This window comes from Megalobrama amblycephala, linkage group LG6 (genome assembly GCF_018812025.1).
Source record: "Megalobrama amblycephala isolate DHTTF-2021 linkage group LG6, ASM1881202v1, whole genome shotgun sequence".
Taxonomy (NCBI): Eukaryota; Metazoa; Chordata; class Actinopteri; order Cypriniformes; family Xenocyprididae; genus Megalobrama; species Megalobrama amblycephala.
The window spans coordinates 24,444,830-24,469,281 of NC_063049.1; the positions used below are offsets into that span (position 1 = coordinate 24,444,830).

Here is a 24,452-nt window from a genome sequence, read left to right on the forward strand (position 1 = left end):
AAAGCGTAACGGCTAAAGCTAACGCTCCGCCCCCCGCGGTACGCAGGGAAGGAGACCAGGCTGTTTTTTGAATGGATGTCAATGGATGAGAGGCTTCACTATGTTGATTAAACAGCTTTTATAGGGAAATAGCTAATCATTTAATTAATGGACAGCATATTTGCCAATCTTCAGAATGCTGCCTTCTCTTCAGAAGAGAAGGCAGACTAGGGAATGTTGCGACTGACGTCATTGCCATTACACGATAGGCTGAGAGGTGCCACACGTGATTAAGTTAGCCGTTACGCTTTCTCCAATGATAAGAGATTATCTCCCCATTATATAAAATCTCTGGGTACTCTATTGCCTCGTCTATAAACAGCAATATAATAAACACTTTCAAGGTCCAGAAGGTACTAAAAACATCGTTAAAACAGTCGACGTGACTGCAGTGGTTCAACCTTCATTTTATGAAGCGATGAGAATACTTTTGGTGCTCAAAAACAAAACAAAAATAATTACTTTATTAAACAATCTCTTCTCTTCCCTGTCATCATCTTTAAGTAATTAAGTTAGCTGCTGCAGTAAGCACAGTCAAAGTCCCTTTAAGTCATTTCACTCGGCGGCCATCTTTGAAACGCCTCTCGGGCATCCTGGGCATCATGCAATCTCTTTGAATGGGGAAACATCAAATTCTCCAAAACTGTTCACCAACCTTACGATTAAATTTCATATTTGAAATCACCAATGAAATCTAACAACAACCGGCTCATAAATTTAGTTTCTAAACGCTCCAATCATGACAAAAAAACTATTTTTCAGGCTGGATCAAGCTAATGCGCATGCGCAGACCTAAATGCGCGTCTCTTTGGAGGCGCGCGTCTGATTGGGTTCTATAGAAACCGGTGATTCTAACGGCCGCTGAAGTGACGCGATGACTTTACCAGTCGGCGATTGGCTCTTATTTAGAAGGCGGAACTTATTCCGCCATATTGCGTTATACTTTCTCCCATTCAAAACAATACGAGTGACACGTCTTGTGTTATTCTATAGTCTTTGGCACAGTTAAGGCTTCGTCCGAATGCTGGATCAGTATTGGCCAAAGCTGTACACGTGAGCAGCTCGACGCAGGAGTTGGCCAATTATGAGTCGGCGTTCTGACGTAGAACCTGGAAGCTGGACGTAAAACAGCATAGGACATTGACACAGAAGAGAAGATATTGTTGAATAAAGTCGTTAATTTTGTTTTGTTTTTGAGCACAAAAAGGATTCTCATTGCTTCATAAAAATTAAGGTTAAACCACGGCAGTCACGTCAACTTTTTTAACAATGTCTTAGTACCTTTCTGGACCTTGAAAGTGTTGGTTAAATTGCTGTCTTTGGACGAGTCATATACTTCTCGGATTTCATCAAAAATATCTTAATCTGTGTTCCTAAGATGATGGAAGCTCTTACAGGTGTGAAACAACATAAGGGTGAGTAATTAATGACAGAATTTTCATTTTGGGGTGAACTAACCCTTTAAGACTAGTTCTAAGCAGGTTATGCAACTGGCACATCGATTGAATTTGAGTCAGATGGTCTACCACTAGATGGCGGTATCTCCATGGGTCTGTTGATGCTTTTACTACAGCCACAATTGAGAAAAGGTTGAGAGAATGTTGTTCTATAGGTGTGAACAAATTGGAGAATCTCTGCCTTTGATTTAACACTCATTCTTCAGAGATAATGTACAACAAGTCTTTGCATTTTGCTTGAGACAATATTTGATGTAAAACTCTGTATGACAACAAAGATGTTTAGAAAGCAATGGGGTAATGTGAGTCAGGAGATGGGATGAAACTTTTCAAAAACCACCTTGCCTGTGTTTTAGTACGTACAAAAGGCCTTTGTCTATTTCTTGATAAGTTTTATGATAAATATCATGGAAACATTATAGGCTCTATGTAAATCCAAAACCCCTGTTTGATGTAAAATGGTTCATTTTATGTTAGTTAAAGAATTAACTTAAAAACTTCTGGCTTTCTATTCAGCATAGAAGGAGGGTTTTTTTTTTTATTCACTTAGTTTTTATATAATGTCTTTGGACATAAGTAGACATGTTTAGATACATTAGAAACACAATTGTTTGTAATACATTAGGTACGGATAATTTTGGAATTATTTGGAAAGTAAATTGTCTAAATCGTCTTTAATTATTTGCAACTGCAAGTATAGGCTACTTTGAGCCCAAAACTAATTGCACCATTCCAATACATAAACCTCCCTCACTTCTCCACTAGGTGGCGTTGTATTGTGTTTATTGTTTGGCAAAGTAGTAAACGTCCTTGCTTTAAAAAAAAATTCTAGACTAATGGATTTATAGGGGTTGTAAACCAGCTGAAGGCCAGCTTGGCCGTGCTAAGAGACCATCTTGAACCAGCTGAGGCCAATAAACTAGTTTAGGTTGGTTTTATTATATTTTTATTTTTAGCTAGGATCACAGGCTGGGATCATCTGCAGTGTGATGGAGTGCATCAACCAAAAAAAAAAAAAAAAAAAAAAACATTAAGGTTTTTATTTTATGTTTTAATTTATAATTGAACCGAAGATATCTCAATCAGACACATTCATTCCAATAAGTTGCATTAAACACACACAAGCAGACACAAAACTGAGGGTACAAAAACTTAAATCGCCACTTTACCCTTTGATAAAATCTCTTGCAACTTAGTTCAATACACTTTTAGACCACTTTAATAATAATTAAAAAAAATAGGAAAATCATTAAATGATTACTTTTTAGTGTGTAAATTATGAGTTAATAGAGGTATTTTAATATAAAAATGCATATTGACAGTTTAACAAATGTGTAATCCCAACAAACCTTAAACATCATCGATTTACTTGAAACCAAGTGAAATTCTCTTATGTAAAGGTTTTGCAAATCTCCAGTGAAACTTGAAAGCAAACTCTTAAGCCTCGACTACCTTTGGTTTGATGTAACCCGGCCCATCTGGTGAAGAGAGCGAGTGGCCCAAAACTAAAAGAACTGGGGGGAGAAGTGGAGATAGAGGAGGGCAGATCGGATTGAAAACAAATCACGCCAACAGATCTCTCACCGCACTTCGCAACCGACGACTCAACAAACTTGCTTGGGGTAAATTTCTGCCGTGTTGACGGCTAAATTACTTTTTAATGTTCGAGTAACTAGTCTTTTGAAGACGCGTGTGTGATGGACCGTCAAAGTTTGCGAGATGCAACTGTAGCGCTTCGTCGTCCGCGAATGATGTAGTTTTCCTTAAACATTTGCTTTTGCAAAACAAAATAAATCGCTGATGGAGTTTCGTGACAGAATCACTTTTAACATTTTTGTTTTAAGTACAATTGCGTTGTTTTTCGGATGCACGCTGGACAACTGAGCAACTGACGAACTTTGCAACATCAAATAAGGTAAATATGTATTTCGTTATGATGGTTTACTCTTAAGGTTACTGATCACAATGTGTACGCAGCTTTCATGGACAGTGTTTTCAATTTATTACATCTTTCAGTTGTTACAAGTGTCGCGACATTAACATGCTGTAGATATTGGAATGGCATTATAAGCTACAAATTATAGCCATGCTGACGAGAAGAGGTTTTGGCTCTTTACTATTCATAACTTAGTTTATATATTTTGTGACTTTTGTAGTCTCAAACTTTTGTCAACTTGTGTCCCAGGTAGGGATGTGAACCGTAGGGAATTTAGCGATTCCGTTTCCGATTCGGATTCCTCTTAACGATTCCGGTTCTTTAATGGCTCTATTAAAGATTCGTTTTTATGAAGCAATATTTGGATATTTATTGTATTTGTTTTTCAGCAGTCTGTTTGCCCAATTACGAGATCATTTCAGATTTGAACAGTCTACAACAGATATGAAATCATTTAAACAGATGTTTATTTTTGTGCAATACCAATAGTAGCAATAGGATATGGGCTTTTGTGTATAAAATGTTGTCATACGAGCAGTCGCTCTGTAACTACTTTTAAATACAGCATAACCCAGTAACACTGGGTTTATTTTCTAGGCATGACAAAAGTAATTACTTGTAGTTCAGTAAATGAATCATATATTCATTCATTCATTCAATAAACGACTCATTCATAAGCTCATAACAGCTATTCGTATATCTATTTGAATCACTAAAAGAACCGGTTCATAAGAGTCATTCGTTCAGAATCGGAAGCATGTCATTCCTTCGGGAGTCGGTCTACGCTATTCGAAAGAATCGTTGGTAATCGTACTATACCGGTTTCTAGATGCATGTTTAAGATTCAATGAAGGTGTCGACACTGAATAGTTGTGTAGGAAGTTGACAACAGTGTTGGTGAACCGAAATGTCATGAAAATCATTCAGTTCTTGGGTAGAAAAATGTAACCGATTCTGAATAAAATCTGGTTCTCAGTTCCCTTAAAATGTTGTCTGTATAATAAATAGTGCATAGTTAGGGTTGTTCAAGTAAGCTGAAAAGTTCCCAATGAAGATTTTTTTTAATACGATATGTATAAATTTACAGAGAGCAACATCAGTAATTTCAGGCAATCATACAGGCTGTGTACTATGGGCTTTTCTTTGGTTTATCTGTTGACAGTAACTTTGTACAAAAAATACTGCAAATACTTACAAAAATTATTGCAACGAATTTAAGGTAAATTTAATTTTGTTTTTTAAGGACTGGCTAAAAGAGTGGCAAGAGTGTACATGGTTTTCCTGAAAAACAGAAATGTGTGTGCATGTGTTAAATTTAATGTGATGCCCAGTTGAGAGCATTAGCATAAGAATAAAAGGTCTTAGTGAATTTCCCATTGTGTAGAATGAGAAGCGCCAGCAGTCAGAGGCAGAGCGAGTGAAAGGATTCAAAAAGAAAAAAAAAATGATGGCCCATTCAGATTATTCAGCCTGGTTTGGGCTATGGTCATCAGCTTCTGAAACATGGGTCGACCTTGTCACTTTCATCTTCCTTTCCTGCTGCTCTGCACAGTTTCACACATTTCCCTCTTGTCCTGCTGCCTAAATCAGGGCTGTTCAGCCTTGGAATTCCGCGGGAGATTTTAACAAACGCTCATAAAGGGGAACCTTGAATGACATTGCACATGCACTGCACAAGGGCGGGACAAGACAATGCAATGACAATCAAAAGTTTTAAAAGTACCTCTACTGTTGTTAGGATGTAAAACATCATGGAATTTTCTATAAAAAAATATATATATTATAATTTTTTTTTTATCATTGTCATATCCACAGAGTCACCATGAAACCAAAAGTGAAAACTAAAGTGATTATAAAATGACAAACAACAATACAATCAATTCCTATTGGACAAAATCAAGTCCCACCCTATGTTTTTTTATTTTTTTTCTTCTTCTTGTTTGAGAAGCGTTTTGCTCGAATATGTCACATTTGGGAAAGAAAAGACTGTCGCCACTTAATTTTCATGCTAACTTTCATGATACAAATAGTTATTTTTTTATTGTACGTCCTCAGCAAACACAGGAAATTAATTGTCAACTGAAAAAGCCAAAAACTCTTTGGAATCTCAAAGAGATGAAGAACTAGACTTTGTATCTTGGTCAACGTTGTGTGTCGGGCAAGACCTCGAATCTCTTTATCGGCAAGCAAAAGCTTTGAGGAGTGCCTGAAGTACACTTGTGCCTCAAAGTGAATTGATGAGACTTTAATGGCCGTTTAAAGTGCTGTGAAAGACAGCTGTGTTTCAAGTTTGTGTGCAGCGTCTCTAGTCTCTAGTGTCGGTCTGAATTGAAGATGAGGGCAGTGTGGAGAGAAAACAGAGAGATGTGAGAAGTGGTAACTGCTTACATTCATTTGCCCTCTCAAAGGCTGTTCTTTGAAACCCATCTCCTCTGCTTTGGCCCGTAGGACACGGGACAATCCCTGCATTTTAGTAGTTTGTGTCAGACACCCCTCCAGACATCCGCCTCATTCTCTCACAAGTGTCTGGGGTTAATAAGGATCACATCACATCCGGTTTATGAGTGTGGATGGGGTCCTTCACGTTTTTTTCCTCCCATGCGACTATCAGGGTATTGTTAAATCTGTACCGATATCATCAAAGAAACCACACACTCATACGTATATTAAAAAAAGACTTTAATATGCCATTAAATAGCATATGGAAAATAAGTGAAAGGCCAGAATTTGATTGATTGACCTCATTATTCATCAGCAACTGTTGCCAAACCTAAAGTAAAATAAGGCCCATAAAGAGTCCTAGTGCCTTAGATGAAATAGCAAGTTTTCATTTTGAGGGACTTTTACACTGGAGACTCACCATATGTGTTTTTTTTTTTTAATAATGCAGCAGTGCATTTTTATATGAATTCCAGATTCCAGTGGATTGGGTAAAAGTTGTTGGTGTAATGCATGCTCATGTGTGCGGGTAAAGAAATGACACAGGCAGGATCGCCGTTCACCTTCCTCAGAGGCCTGTTAAGCTGGAAGCCTTCTACTTTGTTCTCTTTCACGTTTTTTTTTCATTTACTCTTTCCTTTCTTTTGTGCTGTGGGCTGGCGGGTCACCGTTTAAAGACAGCTGGAAAGTGAACAGTTGAAATGTATACTGTTTACATTAAGTTATATTTGACTTGCCATTGCTGTGACTCTATACACAGTGAATGGTTAACGTTTCCCAAACCACATGTCCACCTGTGATTCATGCAAACCTCCAGACACAGTATGCGGAGGACGGACCTAAATTTATTTTATTAGCCAACCATGAATAAACATCATACTAGACCAAAATTACAAGTCTGTATTTGAATTTTAGATGAGGTGTAGTGACAGCTGAGTCTGTTGGAATATCCATAGAACATGAAAACAAGCTGTGGTGCTGGGAATTATATGTAGATAACTGTCAGAATGAGTTCAGTGGTTCTCAAACTGCATGGGAGTTTCCCCGGATGGTAGACGGCACAACTCAATATAGTCCCTTTTTTACTTTATTTATTTTAGTTATCAAAGTCCATTCACCACATTCACCACATTTATATTCTTGAACTAAAAACAGTCAACTGAAGTGAATACAATTGTTATACATGACTAACATAGTTCAATTTTCGAATCTATGACTAATAATGAGTGGTTTCTTGTTAGTGAATCAAAAACATATAGTGCAACCAGTGTAGCCCAATTCTCAGATGGATAACTCTAATAATGAGTTGGTTCTTTTTAGGGAATCAAGAGCTGACAATGCAACCAGAGAGTGTAGATTGATTCCCAAACGAATGACTGTAATGAGTCGATTCTTGTTAGGAAGGGAATCAAAAACAAATAGCCCAATCAGTGTATTGATTCCCAAACAAATGACTCAGAGTTGATTCTTCTTAGTGATTCAAAAACATAATGCGCAACCAGTGCAGTGTAGATTGATTTACAAACAAATTATTACAATAAGTTATTTTTTTAGTGAATCAAAAACATAAAGTGCAATCAGTCTAGACTGAACCCTGAAACGAATGGCTCTTTAATGAATGAATGAATTTTTATTTATTTAGTGCTGTTGTTAAATATTAAGACCAATTATTGGATTGCTTTTATGCTTTCTCTAAGAAGTCAGTGACAACTTTATACAAAGAGTGTTTAATTCATTTATTACTGAAATTATCTCACCATTTTTTCTGTGGAATTACATTTATTATTTTTTTTCCAAAAATCCTTATAACTACTAAAAGAATCATTGATTAAGCTGTTAAGGAACTGGAGTTGTTAAGATGAATCAGAACCGGAACAGGAATCGATAAATTCTTTACAATTCCCATCTCTGCCTTGAATGTTTTGATCAAAGGTGGTACATATGCTGAAAAGTTTGTGAGAAAAGTTAGTAGAAGTTTTACTTAAGAACCTTCTCAATGTGAGAGGACAGAATGTAAAGCGGTGTATGTCAGGATAGGCATTATGTGCAGCTTACTATCAAGTCAACAGCTAGCGTTAAATCAAAGTACCGTGTGACACTGTGGCCCCTGAGGGTTAGCTTTGATGTGCTAGTTAATTAATTCCTGAAGGGCTGCTGACGGGCTATCCAGTTCTCCATTATGGGAACCTCTTCACAGGGGCTGCTTGTATCGTTATTACAGTTATTGTATCATCTTCACAGCCTGTGAGTCGCAGTTTACCCTCTCACTGTCACAGGCTCAAACAATAGCACACTGTTCCAAGTGTTTGTTGTCAGAGCTAATCGGATGCAGAAACCGAGACTGAACTGCACAGAGGCCACCGGCGGTTCGGCGGAGTGGTCTTCTGTTATTGGAAACGGAGAAGTCGATGCAAGGGAGTTGTGATTTATCAGACGGCCTCCCAGCTCCTGACCAGACTTGCGAGGAATGGAGTGGGTAGATAGATCAGTCTCGTTGCGTTCCATAGGATGAGCTGGGAGATTCAAAGAGGAGCGCTGAATCACTGCCAGGCCACAGACTCCTCCAACAGACTGGAAGACGAGCTGGATGTGTTGAGCAAGGAGAAGCCATGTGGTAATCTTTAGCAATCAGCCCGCTCGTTCCCCCGACACACATGTCCACTCCCGCTCGTGGCCTCTCCCTGAACGGCGTCCTGGATCTCGGCCAGGCTCACTGTGGAATTCTCTCACTACGCTGTGCTGGATAAGGATCATGTGTGTCCCTGTCATCATCTTGCAGTTCCCGGTGTAGCTTTAATATATGACTTGAGAACAGTGAGCATTTCAAAAAGTAGAAATATTCATGAAAAGGGATGGAGAAAATAGATTTTTTATTGTAACAAAATTGACATACAAACAACACTTCATATAGGCACTGATGAAAAAAGTACCATAAAAGTATCAAAAATTGTCAAATTGTGCACTCTCAAATTTTACTTTTTCTTTTATTTTTAGACTGGATGCAGAATAGACACAAGGATAACCAAGTTCAGTTTTGGTAATAAAGGAATCCTAAAACCCAGAAGCAAATTAGCATTTTAGAACTTCGGGTTCCATCGTCCTGAAGTCAGTGTTGTTGTTTTTTAATGTTTTTTTTTTTTTTTTTTGGTTAAATGGCTGAAATGAGGTCTGTGAATAACATAAATAACATATGACATAAAATGGATCAGTAATACTGTACTCATGTTTTTTTAAGCTTTTATGTGTCTTGAAAAAGACTGTTGCTAACAAGTGGCTAAATGGGACTATAGAGGTTGTTTGGGACATTAAACATCACACCAAACCAAACAGTAAAACTCATCGACTCATTAGTCTGCTTTTACAGCCTTGTTGTGTTTATTCTCTTACAAACTATTTTAATTAAAACTTTTCAACTTAAAGATTTTGAATAACGATTAAAGGTCCCGTTCTTCGTGATCCCATGTTTCAAACTTTAGTTAGTGTGTAATGTTGTTGTTAGAGTATAAATAAAATCAGTAAAATTTTAAAGCTCAAAGTTCAATGCCAAGCGAGATATTTTATTTAACAGAAGTCGCCTACATCGAACGGCCAGTTTGGACTACATCCCTCTACTTCCTTCTTTAATGACGTCACTGAAACAGTTTTTTGACTAACCTCCGCCCACAGGAATACACAAGAGTTGCGTTTGTAGAGTGTGTTTGTCGCCATGTCGTCGAAACGCTGTTATTTTCATCCCGCAGTCCAATCACCGGGTCTGATTCCGGCTCAAATTGATAGGGTAAAATTAAAGACATGTTTACAATAACACTGAGCGCGTGCATCTCCACGTTATGGTAAGAGGCGTGACCTTTCCGGGCAAGGAGCGCTAAGCTGCTGTCGAATCACAACACAGGAACCGCTGGCACAATCAGAACTCGTTACGTATTTCTGAAGGAGGGACTTCATAGAACAAGGAAGTCATCAGCCCGTTTTTATGACAGTGGAAACAGCGGTATACAGATAAGTAAATTATGTGAAAAATACTGTGTTTCTTTACACGCGAAACATGAACACATGTTATATTGCACACTATAAACACAATCAAAGCTTCAAAAAAACACGAAAAACAGGACCTTTAAAAAATTTGTCGGAAGTTTATCAATATTAACATTGAAGTCATGGGACCATGACTAACTCTAGAATTTTTTTTACTAGTGAAGATTTTTGTATTCAGGCTTCAAAATTCATAAAAGTTGTATTTGTTTGTGAAGAATATATTGATCAGCGAAATATGAAAGAATAATAAACTTTTGTTGGTTAAAAAGCTTATTATCTAAACCCAAAAGCCAATGGAAAAATCATATTGACTTTTTGTCAAGGGAACCAGGATGGTGTAAACTTACAGGTTACCCTACAAAACTACCTTATCCCTGCAGCAGTCTATTGAATAACTTCAGAAAACTTTAGTTTGGAACACTTTTATGATGCTTTTGTGGTCCAATTTTGTACTTTATAGAGCTTTACAGCCCCTGGTCAGTATATACTGTTGTTGTTTGACAAGAACTGCATAATAATTGATCAAAAAAGGGAGACTGGAACAACATGAGGGTGAGTAAATGATGACTAAATATGTATTTTTGGCTGAACTGTTTCTCTGAAACAAATTCATAGTGATATTATTGCTGACCTATAAGCTGAAAGTGTCTAATTGTCCAACACAGAGAGACAGGGTAAGTGTCAGGGTGTAAAGCAGCTGGTAGAGTTAGGAATCCACACAGACACCATCACACGTTACAGATACCAGTGTTTCTCCACCCTCCGAACCCCAGCACAGCTGACAGACCACTGACTTGCAAAACAGACAACAAAAAAAGCCGTAAAATAAGCTCACACATGCTGACACCATGAAGAAATCATCAGAGAGACATAGATAACAGAAGCCTTACACTTGGAACTGAGGAAGATGAGTGTATACCTAAGGGTTCAGGATGACTTTATTTGTGACCACGATGATGGACTGATATTTTTAAGTTTGGAGTGTGCATTTATAAAGCAAACAGCGAAATTATAATATGAAATGGAAATTCTTGTTGAATTGGCCATGTTCATTGCCGATAAACTCTGTATGTTCATTCCAGCCATAAAAAGACAGTTAATGAACTATATTACTTGCTTTTGTTTTTTTCTGATTATTAATTAATGTTAAACAACAATAAATTATATATGTATATATATATATATATATATATAATATAATGTGCAACATTTTATACTTTCTACAGTGATTTTATTTATTCTTTTTTTTTTATTTTGACTAATTGACTTATTACAAAAAGAAAAAAGAGAAAACAACAATTAAAATACATTGGATGTTTAAGAACATGCATATTCACAAAAAACAGTCATGTGCTGGTTATGCGGTCGGCATTCATAATGTTTCCTTAGCCTAAATGATATTTACCCTTAATGATACAGTACACCCTCAAGCTGCCGAGCAAAACTGTACAATAAAATACGTCCCATTCAGTAAGTTAGCTGCTAATTACGTTGAAACTACATTACACCGCAACTATAATTGCCTTCACAAGCATGTAATTAACATTTGTGTCTGTTTCTTTCTGGGAGGACAGACGGAGAGATGACAGCTGGGCCTGTAGCGAGAGAGCGCTAACTACCCATTTGGTTTAGTGACCCGAGCAAATGGTGTGCAGAGAGAGCAAATTCTTTCCTGAGATCTGTGATGTGACACGCAACAGCTGCACTACGCTCTGTTAAAGTATCCTCTCAGTAAGCCTCACCTTATTTATAAACACTTGTAGTATAAACACAGCTCTCGTAACGATTTAATTAGGTGCACAAACATATACAACGACATTCTCAGCACACTCAACGGAGCTTCGCTTTGACCCTCGCTGGGACAGTTTCTTAAACGATAGACTTAGTTGTAAAGTAAACATCTGTTTCAGATTTTTAGGAGGACAAAGAGATCAAGCACAGGATATTGCATATATGCAGGGGTTTATGGTTGGGGGGATGGGTAAGGTCATCCTCTGGTCTTTTCCCTGCTGGTCAGTGGGGTACATCTCTGCCTCTAGCTGCCTGCCAACTCATCAGGTCTGTCAGTGTTGAAAGGAGGATGTCATAGTTTTGCTGCTTTGCTATGAATCTAACCTCCCTGCGAATACTGATCTGTGCATCAGGTTGTTTTGGAAGTCAATAGTGAGATATTCAAGTTCCCTTGAGTTGAGAAGATTTTAAAGGGTTAGGTCACCCCAAAATGAATAAATTGTAATAAATTACTCACCCTCATGTCAGTCCAAACATGTAAGACTTTCATTCATTTTAAAAACACGAAGATATTTTAAATAAAATCTGAGAGATTCATGTTCCTTATCACTTAAAGAGATCGTAAAACTAATCCATTTGAATTGAGCGATTTTCTCCAAATATTCTGAAGAGACTTGGTCGCTTTATATGATGAACAGATTGAATTTAGGCTTTTATTCACATGTAAACATTGATTAGTGAACATAAACAGATGCTCGAACGTACTTGATGCGTGAGAGCAAACCTCATTGGTTCTAGCGGAAGCTCAAACGTGCTGTGTAACATTTGTGAATGAACCTCGTTGGTTCTTGCATGTCAAGCAAACATGCTTGAGCTTCCGTTCACCAAATCTGATGAATGTTTAAATGTGAATAAAAGCCTAAATTCAAACTGTTCATCATATCAAGCAATCGTGTCTCTTTGGAAAATTTGGAGTAAATGGTGCAACATATGGATTAGTTTTACAATCTCTTTATGAACTTTTTGAAGCGTCAAAGTGGTAGTTGTGTGGACTGTCAATGGAGGGACTAAAATCTCTCTAATTTCATTAAAAGATCTTCATTTGTGTTTCAAGATGAACAAATTTCTCATGGTTTTGGAATGAAATGAGAGCGAGTAAATGAATTTTCATTTTTGGGTGAACTATCATTTTAAAGGTGCCCTAGAATTAAAAATTGAATTTATCTTGATATAGTTGAATAACAAGAGTTCAGTACATGGAAATGACATACAGTGAGTCTCAAACTCCATTGTTTCCTCCTTCTTATATAAATCTCATTTGTTTAAAAGACCTCCGATGAACAGGCGAATCTCAACATAACACCGACTGTTACGTAACAGTCGGGGTGTACGCCCCCAATATTTGCATATGCCAGCTCATGTTCAAGCATTAGACAAGGGCAGAATGTCTGGATGTGCACAGCTGAATCAACAAACTAGGTAAGCAGGCAAGGACAATAGCGAAAAATGGCAGATGGAGCAATAATAACTGACATGATCCATGATATCATGATATTTTTAGTGATATTTGTAAATTGTCTTTCTAAATGTTTCGTTAACATGTTGCTAATGTACTGTTAAATGTGGTTAAAGTTACCATCGTTTTTTACTGTATTCACAGAGACGAGACTGTCGTTATTTTCATTTTTTAAACACTTGCAGTCTGTATAATTCATAAACACAACTTCATTCTTTATCTCCAACAGTGTAGCATTAGCCGTTAGCCACGGAACGTACTATCAAACTCATTCAGAATCAAATGTAAACATCCAAATAAATACCATACTTACACGATTAGACATGCTGCATGACGAACACTTTGTAAAGAACAATTTTGAGGGTTATATTAGCTGTGTGAACTTTGTTTATGCTGTTAAAGGCAAGCGCGAGCTCCGTGGGCGGGGAGCGCTAGATTTAAAGGGGCCGCAGCCTAAATCGGCTCATATTTAATGATGCTCCAAAATAGGCAGTTAAAAAAATTTAATAAAAAAAAATCTATGGGGTATTTTGAGCTGAAACTTCACAGACACATTCAGGGGACACCTTAGACTTATATTACATCTTTTAAAAAGATGTTCTACGGCACCTTTAACTTCAGTGACCCCCTAGTGTTGCAGTTAGAGTGATGCAATATACATTTTTACAATAAAATAGTAACTTGATACTGTAATTACTTTTTTATTCTGTTTATACTGCAAGATATTACCATCTATTTTTCATTCATATAATTCTTGTACTTTTATACATGCACTACCATTCAGAAAGTTTGGGATCAGTAAGACTTTGTTAATATTTTTAAAAGAAGTCTGTAATGCTCTGTAATAATGTAAAATATTATTATTACAACTTAAAATAACCATTTTGTACAAGTAAATGTAATTTATTCATGTGATGACAAAGCTGTATTTATAGCAGCCATTACTCCAGTCTTCAGTGTCACATGATCCTTCAGAAATCATTCTAATATGCCGATTTGACGCTCAAGAAACATTTATTTTTATTATCAATGTTGAAAAACAGTAGTGTTGCTTATTTTTTATTTTTTTTATTTTTTATTTTTTTTTTGTGGAAACTGTGAAACTTTATTTCCAGGATTCTTTGATAAATGTAAAGTTCAAAAGCATTTATTTAAAATAGAATCAATTTAATTTTTGATCAATTTAATCCATCCTTGCTGAATTAAAGTATACATTTCTTTAAAAAAATATATATATATATAATTTAAAGATGGCATACGAAAACTTGTTATAATGTGTTATAGTCATGACTCAAAAGTGATGTAATGAATGATGTAATTATGGCTCAGTGGGAGTAATTAGAAAAGTGGTCCCATTATAATTTAGAGAAAGCAATTAGTGATTTATTATTGATAACCGTTTTGGAGTAACTTCCCCGACCCTGTTGACCCAATGACATTAGATGCTTGTAATGTTATCCATGTTCCTGGATTACAAGAAGACGCATAACACAAGGAAATGGGCACTTAATACACGGTTAAGTTTAAGCGTAAAAAAATATAATCTTGTTGAATCACTTTGCTCTACTGTTGCACTAGAATTGTGAGTTCTTTTGAGGTGATTTATGTCCTCACCATGGTTCTGTGCAAAAGATTAGATGCCACAGAAGACTAGCGAGATCCTCAAATAAGAGGAAGTTTGCATTCCATTGTGTTGTGTGAGAGGCAAGCCGTAACAGTTGAAAAGGAATGAGGCTCCAACCCAAACATGTTCATGTCATTAGCATACAGAAAGTGTTTATTTGTTGATTTATCTGCTTATTTATCCTTTGGATTTTTTTTTTTTTTTTTTGCTAAGAGCTTGTGATGCTATTGGAGTGTTGAACAGAAGCATAGGCTTCTAGAATTGCAGTCATAATTTATTGATAGAAAATTTTCAGCTCTATAAGATGGTACAACATGTTTCTTCAGCATCCATTTGATTGTTCAGAAGGGCCACAGGGTTTTCTCTCATTATCTCTGGTTTTTGTCTGTTTTTTTGTCCTTTTTTTCACCCTACCAGTCCTGTGGGGTGGATGGTCTTTTTCACACCTGTTGCTTCCTTTCAGACTGATTACAGGCACAGAAAGACGCAGTCAAAGCTGCCTGTCATGTATTCAGGGAAAATGAAGAAAAGTTCATGGAGCTTCCAGACACTTTTTTTTTTGACACTTTGGGAGTCCACATAATTGCTGGTGTTAAGTAGTCAGTGTAATTGCTTTCCACAAAATGGAGGGAAAGTTGTGTGAAGATAAAGTGGATTGTGTCCGGCTTTATTGCTTGACTTCACTCGTCTTCCACTGTTGGCTGGAAGGGAAATCAAATTTACAAGAAGTATAAAGTGAATCAGATGTCCTCCTTCTGCTCTTCCCTTACAGCACACGTTTTGTGGAAACACTCTGGTCTAATCATTATCTGATTGTGAATTTGTGAAGGTGGTCTACATGGTCAATCCATGAGCAGGAGTGTTCAAAGAGGGGATTTTGTGAACGGTCACGGCTGAACTTTCTGGCTCAGCAGTAGGTGGGGTAATGCGGTAGGGGGCGGCTATGGAGGATTAGCCCGCAATCCTCACACCCCTCTGTCATGCGGACCTGAGATTCTGATCCTTTTCACACGCTGCATTTGTCAAAGCAGCCACGCAGAAGAACAGAGTTGCTTTCTTGTTGTTTTTCGCCCTCATCGCCACCTGTCCACTCAGTTAAGTACACCTGTACTGTCAGAGCTTCTCGTCAAAGGGTCGGAGTTAGGATTAGACTACAGACCTTGACAAGAAAATGGCAATATGGGGTACTGACATATTGGCTATGCAAATCAGTCGGTAGAATTTTGGCCATTTTGGGATGATTATCCATACCAGGTTAGCCTTTTAGCTGTAACTTTTGAACCAATAGCTAACAGCCCTGCCAACTGAACAATGCAGTTTTCAAATATTGTTTTAGTGAATGTTAAATAAGTATTTCTATTTCATACACACAACATTCAAAAGTTTCTGGTTTGTAAGGTTTTTTTGTTTATTTTTTAATTTTTTTAAAGAAATGAATACTTTAATTGAGCAAGGATGCATTAACTTGTGAAGCTTGTTTCCACTACTGAATAAAAAATGACTTTTTTTTTCTCAGAATTGCATGACATAAACTCGCAATTGCGCGTAATGTCAGAATTGCGAGTTAACAATTGCCGGTTTATATCTCGCAGTTCATGCAGTTGTGAGTTATAAAGTCAGAATTGTGAGATATAAACTTGCAATTCTGAGAGAATTTAAATTTTTTTTCCTCAGAATTGTACTTTATAAGTCACCATTGTGAGTATTAGGGCTGCACGATTAATCGCATGCTATTCTCACGCGCATTTCGTCAGTAAAGCCGGTTCCCTGATTACCGCTAAATCGCCATCACCTGCTTTCAAATGAAGCGGCATTTAATAGACAGAGCCGTAGGTCACTGAAAAGCCACGCAATATCGCGTTCATATCGCAGATGAATCGCCTGCGATAATGAACGCGATATTGCGTGGCTTGTCCGTGAACTACGGCTCCGTCTATTAAAAGGCGCTCCGTTTAAAAACAGGTGATGGCGATTTAGCGGTAATCAGGGAACCGGCATTACTGACGAAATGCGCGTGAGAATAGCATGCGATTAATCGTGCAGCCCTAGTGAGTATATAAAAAAAGTCTGAATTGTGAGTTTATATCTCGCAATTTTGAGTTAATAACATGCAATTGTGACTTTATATATCGCAATTCTGAGAAAAGTAGTCAGAATTGCGAAATAAAAAGTCGCAATTAATTACCTTTTTTTTTAGTTTTTTATTTAGTAGCGGAAACAAGCTTCCATATTAAATTGATCAAAGTTATAGTAAAGACATTTAGAACGTTAAAGGTCTATTTCTATCATTAAAGTATTGAATTGACTTCTTGTACAGTGTGGATCGAAAGTTTGGGAACCCCTTTCAGAATCTGTGAAAAATTTTAACAAAACAAGAGAGATCATACAAAATGCATGTTATTTTTTGTTTAGTACTGTCCCGAGTAAGATATTTTACATAAAAGATGTTTACATATAGTCCACAAGACAAAAAAATAGCTGAATTTATTAAAATAACCCCGTTCAAAAGTTTGGGAACCCTTGGATCTTAATTCAGTGTGTGGTTACCTGATGATCCACGACTGTTTTTTTTGTTTTGTGATGGTTGTTCATGAGTCTCTTGTTTGTCCTGAGCAGTTAAACTGAGCTCTGTTCTTCAGAAAAATCCTCCAGCTCCTGCAGATTCTTCAGTTTTCCAGCATCTTTTGCACATTTGAACCCTTTCCAGCAGTGACTGTATGATTTTGAGATTCATCTTTTCATACTGAGGACAACAGAGGGACTCAAACTCAACTATTAAAAAAGGTTCAAACATTCACTGATGCTCCAGAAGGAAACACGATGCATTAAGAGCCGGGGGGTGAAAACTTTTTGAATTTGAAGATCAAGGTAAATTGTATTTAATTTGTCTTCCGGGAAACATGAAAGTATCTTCTGTTGCTTCCGATGGGCAGTACTAAATGAAAAAAAAATTATATTTCAACAAAATAAGAAAAATGTGGACATCTTCATCCTGTTCAAAAGTTTTCACCCCCTAGATCTTATTGCATCGTGTTTCCTTCTGGAGCATCAGTGAACGTTTAAACCTTTTTTAATAGTTGTGTTTGAGTCCCTCAGTTGTCTTCAGTATGAAAACACAGATCTCAAAATCCTACAGTCACTGCTGGAAAGGGTTCAAATATGCAAAAATGCTTGAAAACTGAAGAATCTGCAGGACATGGAGGATTTTTCTGAAGAACAGAGCTCAGTTTAACTGCTCAGGACAAACAAGAGACTCATGAACAACCATCACAAAACGTAAAAACAGTCATGGATCATCAGGTAACCACACACTGAATTAAGAATCAATGGTTCCCAAACTTTTGAACGGGGTTATTTTAATAAATTCAGCTATTTTTTTGTCTTGTGGACTATATGTAAACATCTTTTATGTAAAATATCATATTCAGGACAGTAGTAAACAAAAAATAACATGCATTTTGTATGATCTCTCTTGTTTTGTTAAAAATTTTCACAGATTCTGAAAGGGGTTCCCAAACTTTTGATCCACACTGTATGGTGGATGTTATTGAAATTGTAATGATTGATTATCTTTGACAGGTGTATATGAGTCATTGTTACTGTGCGTCTATTCCAGGGCAGATTTGGCTGCACTAATAGGTGTTACTGGCAAATAAAGGTGACCAGTGCCAGAAATAGCATGTTTGTGTTTGACTAATGTCCTCAAACAGGGATTCATTTCATTTAACATTCTCTTTTAACAATCGAGGTAATGATATGGAACAAGAAAAACCTTGAGTCCTGGAAGGTGGTTTCCATAAGGGACGTATAGAAATGTCCCAGTTGTTATAATTGGCCTTTGTACATTTGATGACAACACTGAGTTCACAAGCAGCATTAGGAGGCCTCATTATTAATGTATAAATGAATCCTTTGACATCTACGATGTTTAGTTAAATCTATGAAGAGGTGTCAGTGAGACAGGATGGCAAATGTACCCTCTTGGCTAACAAGTACTGAGACAGATGCTGGCCAACTCCAACAGTCCACCTCTAATCGGCTTACCTTGGCAAAGGGATGTTTGACTGGCACAAGAAAAGGCTGATGAATGTGGCCACAGGTACTCTTACAGGATACTGAACATAAGAAAATTATATTTTGGATTAGCATGTAGAAACAACATTCAATAGGTCAAAAGTAAAGCATCATTTAGTTTGCATGCATAATTTTCCTTTTGCAGCACACTACTTATAATATGTTAGTTATTTTCCCTAATCGGCTGTTGTCATATTATTATTATTTTTTTTCTTTTGTATGTTTTGGAAGAAAGAAAATGTATAAAGTGTATCACAATGTGACTTGTCTCACAATTGTGACGTTATTTTACAATTTTGATTTTTACAGACTTCCAAATACCTTGATTATTGCAAAAATTATAATCAGGATTATAATTTAATATTGAAATCAATATTGAGATCAGGATTATTTAACACGATTGCTCACTGACTTCGTGCATTTATTGAACTTAAAAAAATAAATAAAATAAAATAAAATTAGTAAAATAAACAGAGATACCAAATAAATAATATATAACTATATGAATTTGAATATATAATATCAAAATAAATTAGATCAAAATAAATTTGATGAACCGTTGTAGTGCTCTTCTAAAACCTACTAAAAACTACCAAAGAGAAGTGCAAAATCATTGCGAAACAGATTGTGATACAATTGTTTTATCTTGATTATCTGTTTTCATAATTGTTGTCTAAATCATAACTGAAAACAAAATTGTTCAGCTTGTTTGTCTAGTGAACTTTTTTTTTTTTACTTCTGCTCGTTGTTAATCACATTATGAGTGTTGATGTGAAAATAATTTTTGCCCTATTTATTTAAACTTTATCTGAATACATCATGCTTTGCAAGGTGTATTAAACATACTTGCCCATCCGCTGAAGAACAAACAACATGGGCAGCCACAATCAGAGACTGAATGGCCTCAGTTTGGACCTCTTTTCAATCCTAAACCACTCGCTGTTTGCTCTGAACCAAGGATAATCTTGTAGGTTACACAAAGTTAAACAAGCGGCGTGCTGCCAAGTCATCTGCCTTCAGCACAGGCACTTGAGCGCTCTGACAGAGCTGCCATAGAGGAGGTACTCTGCACGCTCTCTGCTTTGTCTCTTCTGGTAACATGGCATTTCTACAACGGCTCCTCTAAGCTTTCAAAACAAACAGACAAGTCATGAGACCAGGCAGAGGGAAGTGAAGGATTTTTCTTTACAATTATAGTTTATATAATGGAAACATTTCAGTAACACCCTCCGAGTGCCACTCGGAAGATTTCATGCAGTTGTAGGACTTTGAAGAGAAGTATTATTATTACATTCTGCATCAGTCATTGCATATGTTTTTAAAAACCTATCAAGGTTATGACACCTCTATATTTGTCTGCTAACCTACATCGTAGCATGTTTAAGGTCATCTATTTGTGTGACACTAAAAAACAGTTTTTCTCTTTTAGGCTCATCATGGAGACCACAAGTCCCACCACCACAGAAAAGAAGGAATGCAAGGGATCAGGCCTGGATGGCAGTAGTTTCTCAGACCTTCCCAAAAAGCCCTCACCGACCACAGCATCTCGAGGTACATGCATTGCCTTATTTTTCTGATGTTTAATTACTTTCTTTCCTATCTTTCCCAGTTAATTATGTAGAGACCGTTCGTAGCTTGACTTGTGAAGTGTGACTCTGGCGCCCTTTAAAACTGTTCTTTATTAGTGTTGAGTTGTCCGACCAAGGGGTTACAGTTAGCTGGTTAGCATAGCTCATTTAGTCCCTAGTGGTCAGTGCTGAAACTACAGCAGCAGACTGCAAATTCCATTTAATGACGAGGAGTGTTTGGGAAACAGTGTTATTTTAGTATTATTTATATACTATATTTTTAATTAGCTTTTATTTTTACATTTTAAAGTTTTCATTGTAATTTAAGTTTGTTTTTTTATTAGTTAGCTTTGTTTTAGTTTTAGTAATATTTTTAGTAATTTTGGTACTTCAGGTTAAACTTATTTTATTTGTTTTTCATCTAATGTTTATATTTTGTTTCAGTTTTATTTCAGTTATTAAAAAGCAGTTAATAATAACTACACTGGTTTTGGTATGCCTAGTAGTTTAAATGATTTAATTAAAAAATATTTATTTTGACATTTTGTAAAATTATTATTAATACCCTAGATTACGCTATATTACAAAAGACGTGCTATCGGCTGAGAGGTGTATAGAAATTCATTGCTTATCGGATCGGTTTGCTCGTGCATCACTTGTTGACTCAAAGATGCAAAGGAAAGAGTGAAGAGAATGGACGAGAGGCTGTACATGTTTAAAAGATGTCAGTGAATGTGTGATGAAAACCCTTCTCTAACTAGGTTGAAAGACCTTGTTCTTACCTCCAGAGTATAAATGTTATAAATTTCTTAAAGCTTCAGGGAGAGCAGTGGACTGCGCTGTCCATCTGACAAACATGAAGATGGTGAAAGACCTTTGAAATGCTAATGACCTGCTCATATTATGGCATCGTACTGTTTAATGAGGGGTTTGGTGGCCTGCCATAAGAAAGCAATGATCATAAATTGTTTAAGACAAAAGGAGAAATAGGGCATCGGTGTACCCGGTCTTCAGAAGGGTGTTATTTTTTGTCTCGGTGTATGATGTTGTGGGTTATTTTGAATGTGAAAAGAGTTCTTTTACATATTTAAAACTCAAAAAGTATGATAATAGGAAATACTCAAGGAATAGTAATTCATTTCGTTAGTTGCCTGCTGAAAAGGCTTTTGAATTCAAACCTCAATGATGGTGAAGGACCTTGTTCTCACCACTGGAGACCAGAAGTTATGTATTACTAATCATGGCTGTCTGAACTTGTTAGCATCATGGTTTTTGGCCATCGGGGTCTGTGCTGAGATAGTAATGTAGTTTATCATTGTATGGCATACTTTAATTATTGGGTGACACCAAAATTGCTGGCCTTCCATAGGAAATTGATGCATTTTCATAATACATTCTGGCTGTTGTTGATGCTGCAATTCTGTGTAGCATCGTGCTCATATAACATGAATAAATCAACAAATATATGCATTATGCATACTTCATTATTTATGTATGTATTGTCCAATAAGGCTTATCAGTAGACTGTTGGATAATTGCGACCTCTATATCACTATTTTTTCTGCATTGTTTTGATTTTGGGGTGTCATTTCTTTATGTCATTTCTAACCTTTATGACTTTATTTCTTATGTAAAACATTTTAAAGAATGTCTTGGTAATTTTCTATATATGCTGTTACAATAAATGGGTGAAGCTCTCAAAGTATCAAGTATCATTTAAGTGGTCCATACGGCTGAAAATTAAGTTGTTGTTCTCTGAAAATCTTGATATCTGCTCTAATTCTCATGTTCATGAGTGCTCATGAGAGAAGTAGCAATGCCCAATTCATGAACAAATGATTTGTATGATTCTGATCTTTTTAATCATTGATCCTCTTCATAAAATTGGTCTGAATGGTACATTCACAAATCATATTTAACAGTTACTAATGGCGCTTTTACACTGCATGGTATGGTTTAGTAAGGCTCACTTTTTTGCACTTTTCCACTGCGTGGGACGGCTCGGTACGGAACGGTACGGTCAGAGAGAATCGTAACTACCAGCATCATTGGATTTGAAACACGAGACACCAAACCCGCTAGATTTAAATAGACAGTAACAGCCACTGCAGTATCATTTGTTGGTGAAACGACTTGCTTTAAACGACTGTTGCACGCAACTTGAAAAAATAAATGGCTGTATCGTGGTCAGTAGATGAGGTGCAGACTTGTTGGTAGACGAGGAGCGGATCCACAGCAGTAGAGGCAGCGATCAGTCTATATGATCTATATGATCAGTCTATAATCCCACCCACTTTGAAGCGGTGCTAACTGCAATGGAAAAGCAAAGCGTGCCGAGCCGTGCCGAGCCGTGCCGAGCCGTGCCGTGCCGTGCCGTGCCGAGCCGAGTAGTATCACGCAGTGGAAAAGCCACATAAGTACTCACTGTACTTAAATTTGAATTCAGATGTTTGAAATATAGTGCTTAGTGTCATTTTTTTTTTTTAAGCTCCCTACTCCATTCATTGCAATTGCACTGAAAAATCGACCAGTATGTTCCACATAAACGTGTGTTCAACAGAAGAAAGAAAGTCTGATTTGGAACGAACTGACAGAAACTATTCCTTTAAAACTTTGAAAAGCATCTCTAAAAATCTGCCTCCCTGCATGGTTTATTTCAAACCCTGCTTGTAATTGCCAATGAACCTGAAGACTTGGATTCACTGGTTCAAGTGTGTTTGACTAGAGTTAGAGGATCTGAACCCTGCAGGGCGATACAGATCTCCAGGAGCAGGGCTGAACTTATTTAAAGCATTTCTAAGCTATCCAATACCTTTTGTTCCGTCTCACTTTTATGTCTATTTACAGCATTTATGGTGCAGAATTTGTTTTATTGAGGTCAGTTTAGTGGTTACAGGGGATCTGCAGGATTTATTAGCTGCTCGGTACAACTTTTGTTCAGTACCCCGAGACAATGTGTGCTCAGTGTAGGTGCATGATATAAAGCAGGAACAAGGAAAGGTGTCAGTGTTTCAAAGGAAAATCTGCAAAGAAAATTCTCTGACCACAGCACATTCTTTCCCACCAGTTCAGTCCAAATTTTAAACCGGTGTTCTCAAATTTAATGTGTCCTGACATGATCCTGACCAAAGTCAGTCCACTTGGCGGCCATCTTGGTAACACCCTTGGACAGTTACTTCTAATGATGCAAGTACAGCTACTGCTGGTGTATGAACTGTAAAGACCAAAATCTGTTTGTTGAAAACTGTTCCTTTTCAGTAACACACTACCATTCAAAAGTTTGAGATATTTTTGAAGTCTCTTGTTCTCACCAAGGCTGCATTTATTTGATCAAATATACAGTTAAAACATTAATATTATTTATTTAAAATAACTGTTTTCTATTCAAATCTCTTTTTTATGTAATTTATTACATTTTACTCGTGATTACTCCAGACTTCAGTGTCACTTGATCCTTCAGAAATCATTCTAATATGTTGATTTGGTGCTCAAAAACGTCTTATCAATGTTGACAACAGTTGACATCCATGCTGCTAAATATTTCTGTGGAAACTATGATGCATTTTTTGTCAGAATTCTTTGGTAAATCGAATGTTCGAAAGAACAGCATTTAAAAAATAAATCTTTTGTAACATTATAAATATCTTTATTGACACTTTTGATCAATTTAATACATTCTTGCCAAAAAAAGAGAATAATTTCTTTCAAAAAACGCAAACTTTTTAAAATGGCAGTGTATGTCTAATTAGTTTTATTGTTAATTTTTGTGATGATTTTAGATTTCATGCTCAGATCATGCTAAAAAACCCTGTATTTTTGAAGTTGGTCCACCTAATGAGGATGTGTGTACTAAATGAAGGGTTATCGTACAGACCTTGCTATTTTAAATAGCAAGGTGCCAAATGGTGCCAAATGCCAATTAGTTTTGTTTTGATAGCAGTATGTGGTGAGGATATTATCCCGCCCCCTGCCCTGTGACATTACTAGTTTCTGATATAATATCAGCAGATTGATGACCGGCGGAGATTATTTT

The 24,452-nt window shown here is 36.7% G+C and overlaps 1 protein-coding gene across 8 annotated transcripts in view; it reads left to right on the forward strand.

The window, feature by feature from the left end:
- Positions 1 to 1,340: 1,340 nt before the first annotated feature.
- gli2a (GLI family zinc finger 2a) overlaps positions 1,341 to 24,452 on the forward strand; it is a 91,771-nt gene continuing 68,659 nt past the window's right edge. For 2 of the 8 annotated variants that reach the window (XM_048193515.1, XM_048193520.1), the window contains exons 1-2: positions 2,923 to 3,411; positions 20,281 to 20,402. In XM_048193515.1, coding sequence (XP_048049472.1) covers positions 20,288 to 20,402 — 115 coding nt within the window. In that variant the 5' untranslated portion in view covers positions 2,923 to 3,411; positions 20,281 to 20,287. Of the gene's footprint in view, positions 1,455 to 2,921; positions 3,412 to 9,921; positions 10,459 to 11,171; positions 11,638 to 20,280; positions 20,403 to 24,452 lie in introns of those variants that run through there. The other 6 variants (XM_048193519.1, XM_048193517.1, XM_048193521.1 and 3 more) reach the window with 6 other exon arrangements.